Raw genomic sequence first — 9,632 nt, forward strand, 5'->3', positions numbered from 1 at the left:
AGTCACAGTGTACATGCTTCTTGTTTGGGTGATGACATGTGACAACAATACATGTTGTCTGCTCTACAACAGTAATACACAAGCAAAGGAAAGTTAATCTGAATTTACAGACTTGTATTGTTTAAACTACAGGTCGACTGAGTGGTATCATGTCACAGCTTATCTGAAAATAGCCCAAGTGGTGAAAAGTCTGTCAATCAGGCCGACGTTTGGCTCATGACTATATTTATGTTGGCATCCTACTATAGTCTGTTGACAGAGTTGTAAACAAGCTGAGCTAAAACAAGTTCTCGAGTGGCATGTACTAGGAAACATGGATATGCTTAGTGACATAACTTCAGGGTTATACCCTGGCTTTTCAGGGTTACACCAGTGGTTCACATTTTTATCAGGATACATCAATGTGGTAGCTTCACACCTAATCAGGTTTTGTCTGAGATAATGGACCAAGGCATATAAAAGCACTACCAAGTTTCCAATACATTATCTTGGAAAATAACATTAAGACTTATGTAGATGAGGGTGGAGCTTGGTGTGTCGATTGTCAGAGGGTCTCAATGGAGGCCAGAATATCCAAGGACCAGCAAGCCCCTTTGCTTTTTCTGTTTAGGGCTAAGGACAGACGATGATCCACCTTGTTAAATGGGGCTATACAAATACAATTTGATTGATTGATGATTTTCTTATGAATGTTTATATAAATGAGTGACCTGTATTTATCTATCCACAATGTGAGGGGCCAACACCAGATAGTATGTTATTGAAATGAGCTGCCCTGGAAGGAATGGGTTACAGAGAGTTGTGTAATATATCCTATTAAAAACCAAGCAAGAAAGAGACATATGCAAACAATACAGTGATGTGGGTGTAATTTTCAAAGACATGATCCTTAGATTAGTTAGAATTTTTTTTCTTTAAGAGTAAGTGATTATTTATATCTACATTTTTAGCTTTGTTATCTAGCAGGCTAGTAGTCAACAAGCTAGCAGCACAACATGTCCTCGGTCAACATCAGACCATTGAAGCTGAATTACAGTTCAAACTATACAAACAACATCTTCAATCTGTTTTACTATAACTGTATCGACCTGTTGCCATTACCCTGAATTTCATTTGGACTCTGTTTGGGTTGTTGCAAGCTGTAGTTTAAATTTTAAGCTGCCATAACTGTTGATATACATATTGTTGTTAATTCAAATGAAAATCAGTATCTCTGAAACTTTGAATCTAGATCTTCCTCTATAAAGTTTGGCATTTATAAAGGTTAAGTAACATTACGAAAATTGTAACACAAAGTAAATCATACCATTGCCTTGAATTTGGGAGAACAAATCCTTCTTCACAATGTCATCGGTAAATAGTGTCATCAGCACTTGTTTCTCTGAATGCTAATGGTACTGAATTGATGCTGGTGGTGTTTCTGCTCTCCACGTTAATTGAAATGAACAACCTAAAAGGGCTCTTTAATAAGTGATAAGAAGTAATTATAGTTAGTCTTTGGGTTTTGGCTTTAAGACTTATGAACGTCTCCTCAGATTAATAATTATTAATGCTTCAATTTCTGCTAATTAACTTGCTTAAAGTAATCCTTTGTAAAAACAAATTAAATCAAATGTAACCCCGCATACCTGTTCCGATGATTCTGCATCCCGTTAGCCTCTTCTACCTTCCACTGTAGGACTAACGAATCAGCTAAATTATCAGAAAACTGAGTGAGAGCTCCCTGTCAAAAATAACAAAGATTAATTATTAAATATTATGAATTCTGCTGATATAACTCAAGATGTGTGCTTAAATGTAAGCAGTTACTTTGAGCTTCTGTTGCCAGAGAGCTCATGATCTCAAACATGCCAGAGGGGTGTTGCAACGACAGCCTTCAGCAGGCAGAGTGAAGGACAGCAAATAGATTATACTATACTATATTAAGTGGAACACTGCAGAGTTATCTGCTCTGTACTTATTGCTGTTGGCATTTATTGAAACTTCCAATGCTCTGCTGGATGCGAACAGCCAGATAACCTTCTGGTGCCATTCGACTCTCACCAGAGGTATCTAAACCTCGATGAAGCTGAGCTATGAACGTAGGGAAGGCTCTGTCCACACTACTGTGGATCCCAACTGAGGCCCTGGCTTCAGCCCACATGAACAAGGCGTGAGTCACCCAATGTACATACCAGGCCTCACAATAGCCTGCTCTTCCACACAAGAGCTTTTGGGAATTTGTGCATTTGAGATAGACACTCCTCTTTGCAGTCAGCCCACACAGCTGCAGTTGGCTGCAGAGAGCCACTTAATTGTCTGCCATGTAGTCTGGGTGTCCATAAAGGACACAGTCTCATAGCGGGTAGGCCGACAGCAGGGGTGACCGCTGACCTTTTTTCCGGAGATGCTCCCATTGTCCATCAGAGTTTTGAGGGCCAGGTCATAGTTCCTGCGGGAGCTGTGGCATGTGCCAACACAGTATTTAAAGAGGATTATCTCATCTGAGTCATAGCCGAGGCCAAGATCTCGCACCCGCATCTCCTTCCTCTCCAAATGGCAGTCACGGCTGCTTTTGGTCTTCTTGCGGTTCCTCCTTGATGTTCTGGGCAAGTGTGGTTCACGGGAGGAGCGCCGCCATCTATCCTGGTGAATTTCCTCTTCCTTCAACAGTGAAAATTCTTCTACAAGGGATAGGAAACACACATGCACTTGGACAGTCAGTTATTCAATTCATGCAAATATAATTTGAACATTTCTGAATTATGTGGTTGTATCATTAAACTATAATACATATACATTGCAGCTTGCTTGAGCAAGAAGAAAGGTATGGTTGTGGTTACGGTTAGTAATTTGTGGCTTTAGTTATATAACTTATAAGGCAGTGTGGGGTCACTGCAAAATATACAGTTTTCCAGGGAGCAACATGTCAATAAGCTCAAATCATGTGATTTCTGATGTTAATCTATACTAAGGCTGCGGTAAAATAGTCTATTTTGCTTTGTAAGGTTTCAAACTGAGGGAGATGACATACCTAAGCCGCAGTCTTGATAAGATCTTTTTAAATTATCTTACTCATAGTGAAGGAGCTTCAACTCTTCCTATCTTATCTAATTAGTCTTTATAAAAGAAAGGATATCAAATTCAATTCTGTGCAGCAGCAACATTAAAAGGTGCAATGTGTAGAATTTTGTGACATCTAGCGGTGAAGTTGCATGTGGCAGCTGAATACTCCTCCCCTCCAAACAAGAAAGATAACTTGTGGTAGCCTTCAGTTGTCATAAAAACTCTAAAGGTGTTTGGTTTGTACAGTTTGGACAACTGTCAAAAAACATGGCAACCTCCGTAAAAAAGGGCCAGCTCCTGATGTGAATATAAAGTATTTAGATATAAAGGGCTCATTCTAGGATAAAGAAAACAACAATTCGTACAATTTAGATGAAACACACCAGTGAAAACAACAACAGTATGTAAAATATGGCCTTTATGGACTAGATGAGACTGGAAGGTGAAAAACGTCTCACACTTAACTTTATGTACTGGATTAGAATGGAGTTAAAGCAGGGGGGAGCATGTGTGATGAAATTGAAAGCAGACATGGCCGTTTAAAGTGGGAGGGAAATTCTCAGGTTGAGCAGTGCAAAATGTACTTCCACTGAGGGGCATCATTATCAGCAGGGGAGGAGAGCTGCTGGCTGAGCTCCAATAGAGGCTGAAGTTGTTTTCTTGGTTGCCAGGAACATTTCAAACAAGAGTTACCAACCACGCTGTGTAGACCTGGCCCAGGTCTGAAAGATTTTCACTTCCTGACCTGGGGGGTGGCTTTGCCCTGAACTTTCTCTAAATGTCTCCATGCAATACTTCCCTGTGGAATGGTTAGTAACACTGTAGAAGGCGTATTTACAGTAGTGTAGCTGCATGTCAGTTCATGCCTTGATGTTTTACAAAAAGAAAGCTTGTAATCATGTGGAAAAAAAAGATGAGAAAAATGCATAGAAATATTCCCCAGGCAAAGACGACAGGATCATCTCAGTCTGATGCATATTCAGCCATGTTAAAACATGCCACATGGATCTGCATTATTTCATGTAATTATACCACTCTTCCATGTTACAACAGAATTGGGATTAGGCAATCATGTCTAACTCTAATAAACACTGTTATTGTGAGAATGCAGTCACGATACAGCTTTTCTGTGATCAAAAACACTATACTGAAAGATTAAAGCATCACAAGAACAGGACAAACACAACTTAAGTTTTCCCCAGGGCAAGATAGAGTTTGTAACACCAGTGACTGACCTGCGTGCAACTGCTCTCTGTCCTTTGTGACAACCAAGCCATAGTCAATATCATTCCCACACATTTCAATGCACCTGTCCAGTAGACTGGCCCCTGTTGATCCAAGTTCCTCCTTTCCATATTCTAGCGGCTCTATTAAACAAGATTCTCTGATTAAGTATTTGAAATCAGCCAGGGTTTATATGAGGAAAGTATTAGTAGTTTTGCCTGGAGCACATTTGCATTCTTTTGTGCCTCTATGTATAAATCTCTTAAAAAAACCATTGCCCCTCCTATATTCGCCCGGACATCAACAATGTCAATGCAAATAAAAGATTTCTAAAAAATCCTGATATCACTAAGTCATGCATATAACTTGTGGTGATTTAATATATTATCTGCTCACTAGCTCTGGTTGTGCTAGTAATATTAGCAACATTTTCTTTCTTCAGATCTTCACATTTGGTCATTTGGTCACCCCCACATATGCGGTCTGGGTGACCTTGCATGGTCTTCGGATGCCATACGGTCCATGGACGTATGCATTGCGCAGTTTATTTTACTTTCGGATTTACGGTCTTACTTAATTTCTGTTCGTCAAGTTTACTGTCATTTCTGTTTGGTCACTGTACCATTTTATAATTTCTGTTGCCATTTCATATAATTTGGTCCTCGGTCAATAATTTTCATTTAGTGTGGTCCTTGCTGATCTTTTACTTCTTTCTACATTATACATCCCTCATCCAACATGCATCCTACTTTACTTTCGGTCTTAAGGAGCTTAATTTCTGTACGTCAAGCTGACTTTAATTTCTTCTTTGTTGCTGAACTATTTCATAATTTATGTTGGCATCTTAAATAATTTGGTCCTCGTCTTCGACCTTTGCCTTCGGTCAAATTACTTTTTATTAAGTTCTACATTATACATCCCTCATCTAACAAAAATACTATTTTAAGTTTAGTCTCGGACCTTCATTTCTGTTTGTCATTGCTAACCTTAATTTAATTTCGGTTAATGTACCATTTTACAATTTCTGATGGCATTTTGTATAATTTGGTCCTCAGACCTTAATATTCTTTGGTCAAAGGACCTTTTAGTTAAGTTTTTGCTGACCTTTTGTTATGTTCTGCACGTTAGACCCCATATCACTCATGCACCATATATTCTGTTTGCAAACACTTTCGCCTCAATTTCTTTCAGTATCGATCTTTACTTCATTTGGTCTCCCGGACCTTTATCTCATATGTCTGCTCTATCTATCACTTGTGCTGCAGAAAGATTCTAACAAGAGCTATATCACCTCAATACATTTAATTTATAAATATAAATATTTGATAAATGTTGTAATTATTGTCTGTTCTTACGAAGGTATATGGCTGGGGCGCCGCGTCGTATGGAAGGTGGCTGTGCACAGACAGAGCATGGACTCATCTGAAGGGCACACTAGACGAAAAGCAGAATTACTGTCAAAGGAAATCTCTTGGGACACACCTAATCCCCTGCACTTATTGACGGTCTCCATAACGTGACTTCCGCGGTCGCCAGCGACAATAACCTGTCCTAAGGGAAGCGGCATAAACGGACCGTGTGGGGGGATCTGGAGAACAAAGGGGAGAGCCGCAGGCGGGTTCGCGAGGCCGTGCGGAGCGACGGTGTGATCTAATTAGCATATGAATCGGAGTGAAGTTGCTAGTGACGGCTTCTCTCGACTCACCATTGGAGGAAACCACAGACCCTTGAAACAAAAAGTCACTCGTGATTGGCTGGTAGATGTGTCGCTATTGGTCACCCTGGGTCATTGCAGTACACACGTGGGTAGCCCCTCCCACAAAATATTAATAATAAAAATAATATATAGTTGTTACTAATAATGTATATATTAATATATATTATTATTTATTAGTAAGCCTTTACCAAAAGCACTGCAGTTAATTAAGACTATACATTCATTCATGTGATGCTTGATGTTATATGCGAACATATTTTAAAGGGAACAAACATGAACAAGGTATATGTGAGTCAAAGCTTTATTTACATACAGTACAAATATTGAACAAACACAACTGGCCTAGCCAGTGAAAAACTCATGAAGCTTTAATGTCTCTTGTGAGGATTTCAATATTTTAACTATAGGTTGTGTCTCACAGAATTCTAAACAATTAAAGATAGAAGCATTTCAAATTATATTTGTACTCTTAACAATAAAGATAGAAGTAGTTTTGGCTAGATATTATTCATACCTTCATACAAATGATTTTAATAACTGTTGCTGCTTAGTGTTAATAATTAATCTTTTAATTGTCATAATTTCTAACTTCTGTATTAAAGCGTAATTCCCTTGGATTCATGCAACATCACATACATTTTGAGCAGCTGTCTGATAAGTTCTGGAGGTCGGACAGAGTATGTGCGTCACATTATTGTTGCCTTGTTTTGGTTTAGTTGCTCCGAATGTCTGTACAACCAGAACGTACAGCCGATATAGCAGGAACATATCTTTTCTCCAACAACCACTGTTTGGCCATCATAGGCTCAGCTTAGGTAGAAGTTTGGAGCTTGCAGGGCACAGACACATCATACCCAGCATAATTTCTTCCTGTTGAGCGGATTGCTGGTTGATGTGTGGTTGACACATCCTCTGTGCATTTAACCAGCACAATTGAAAAAGTGACTGTAATCATGCCCCTCTGTCCAGTGGTTGAGATTTAGGATTTTGTTTTGGATAACAATAAAATTTTGAAATATAGTGCATTGTTTCATTTCTTTTGACAGCATTGACCTTTGTTCGTTGTATACAATGTAATTCATTATAGCACACTTACTTACTTAAGAACAATTTACAATTTCAGGTTATATATTTATTTAAAGCCTATTGTACTCAACCAGGTAGTGTAGTTGGTGCCTCTTAGAAAAAGGTGTTATCTGCTCTGAGGGAAACTATCCTGATTTGCATTTGTGAATCTCAGAGCATTGTTATTTGCATGTGAAAGCCTCCCCTATGCTTAGGAGCAGGGGGGTCACCTCCCAGTATTCTCAGGCTTGAAAAATGCCAGAAACTGGTAAACCCGCTTCAATTCCTGACAGGTTCCTGTGCTGCCTGCAGATTCCTGTGAAAAGCAATTAACCGAAAAATTTGCCAACAATTTCCTGCAACACATACTGACAGAAACTCTTCTATTCATGCAGTGGCAAGCTGAAGCAAAAAAAACTCCTACTATCATTTAGCATAGGACACCAATAGTCGGGCCGCGTTCCATACCGGACCCAGAAGCCGCTCTAAACGGACCCAGACACTGTTTTGACGGACCGTTTCTATTTTCTACCTGCGCACTTTTCTCGCATTAACAGTAGTTTTCTTTTACCTGCGCAGCTTTTTCCGTCTTTATGGTAGTAAATCCTGGGAGCAAATGGTACAGTTTACTTCACTGAACAAGAGAAAGTGGGAACAGAGAGGAAAGTTAAAGCTGATTAGTTGTTAATGTTTGTTAACATTGTTTATATGTGAAATGTACTATATATATATAAATAAAAAAACAAGAAAAGGCCAGTTCAATAAGAGTTTTATATGTCGAATATATGAATATGCTGATACTGTAAATATAATTTGCATTTGTTCAGTCTAAACCCTGCCAATGGCACAAAAAGCATGAACAGTGGTTAAATACTAAAACTTTTGTTTACTTGGTCATGTACTGGATGTTCAGTGGTATGTGTTAGGAATTTCAAACTTTTAACTATAGGTTGTGTCTGAAAGAACTCTTAACAATAAAGATAGAAGTAGTTTTAGCTATATATTACGCATTCATACAAATGATTTTAATAATAACTTTCCTTCGTAGGGGTTAATCTACAAATTAAGAATGAACGTTAACTTGATCTCATTTCTAACTTCTGTATTAAAGCATAATTTCATTAGATTCATTAAACTCACATAGAGTTCCAGGGGCTGTCTGATAAAGTCGTGGAGGTCAGACAGAGTGACTTTGTTGACTTAATTCTGTATTTTGTTTTGGCTAAGTTGCTGCGAATGTTTACACAGTGAGGTTTGTTTTGAAATAGCTGAAAGCATAATAATCTTTTCTCCAATTGTAAACACCTTTGACCCATATTGCATCTGAGGTTGAAGGACGTTCTTGTAGTAAAACTCGTTGTCTAGCAACTATAGCGTCATTTGGGAGTGTCTCCCTGTTCACTTCCGTATTCCAAAAGCCAGGAGGATGGATTACGCCTGCGCACTTCCGAGGAGGAGGACTGACACCGGATGTCCAGGGCGCTCTGATACATCTAATGTACTGGAAGCCCATTGTCTTTGCCGTAACCTGTTCATTGCTTTCCTAAATAAATTCTTAATTGAGCAAAACTGAGTTTGGCTCTACTTCTCTTAAAGGATAAAAGATCACGCTGTTGTTTTTCTCAACAATTTGGTGACCCCGACGTGATTCTTTAAGAGAAGCTCTTTAAGACAAGATCCTGAAGAGAACCTTTTGACCAGAAAGACCGGAGACCCCAAGGTCGAGGCTGCTCCTGTCGATTCTCCACATGCTCAAACTATAAGGTAAGCAGATAACCTGTTAAAACAAGTTCTGTTTATTGATATAGATTTTGAGTGTGCGGAGATGAGAAGGAGGTAAAAATAATATGTGTAGTGTTGTTGGGAGGTAGTGAGGGGTTACGGCAAAGCAATGTTAATCAAGGGAATGAACAAAGGTTGTTTGTAACAGCAATAAGTCTAAACAGTGCAGAGTCTTGGCTGAACAGATAAGTCTGTGACGCACGAATCCTTAAAACTAATTAAGATTGGAGAAGAGACACACCGGTGATCAGGACTAAAAGAAGAAAGACGACTTGAGCAAACTAAGTTAGTTAGTGTAGGATTCTGGAGGAAGTTGAGTAGCCTACACAAAAGTGAGGTGCTTGGCTAGCCAGAACCACCGTTGCTTAAATCGGTCCTAAATTAAAGACCAAGATCTTAAAATACCATTGTGATTCTGAAGGTAGGAGTTGGCCTGGTCTTACGAGACAGGAGCTTTACTAACCAGACACACCATCATTTCAATTGGACACATATAACGGAAGGCTGTTACGAATAAGGATTTGAAAGAGGAAATTACTTATATAAAAATTATAATACTACTATTGATTATATAAATAAAGGGAGTGCATGTGGAGATAATGTGTGAATGAGAGTGTATGTGTGGAAAGGAGAGAGGAGGAAACAAAAAGGCGTGAAGGTCAAACGATTGACTGAGAGTGAGACAGAGGCAGATATTTTCGCCTGCCGCTTGCTAGCTGATAGGGGTATTTGGGGGAGAGGAAACTATCGGGGGAAAGCCAGTGGACCTGACAGCTCGGGTTACATCTGGCGTTGACAT

The 9,632-nt window shown here is 39.1% G+C and overlaps 1 protein-coding gene across 1 annotated transcript; it reads right to left on the reverse strand.

Annotated features, from left to right (window-relative positions):
• Positions 1 to 2,253: 2,253 nt before the first annotated feature.
• Positions 2,254 to 4,805, reverse strand: LOC133011228 (artemin). Its single transcript, XM_061078931.1, has 2 exons — positions 4,787 to 4,805; positions 2,254 to 2,663 (listed from the first exon to the last, which is right to left on the reverse strand). The coding sequence occupies exons 1-2, from the start codon at positions 4,803 to 4,805 to the stop codon at positions 2,254 to 2,256; spliced, it is 429 nt and encodes a 142-aa protein (XP_060934914.1).
• Between the last annotated feature and the right edge of the window lie 4,827 nt (positions 4,806 to 9,632).

The sequence above is a fragment of the Limanda limanda genome, chromosome 9 (genome assembly GCF_963576545.1).
Source record: "Limanda limanda chromosome 9, fLimLim1.1, whole genome shotgun sequence".
NCBI lineage: Eukaryota > Metazoa > Chordata > Actinopteri > Pleuronectiformes > Pleuronectidae > Limanda > Limanda limanda.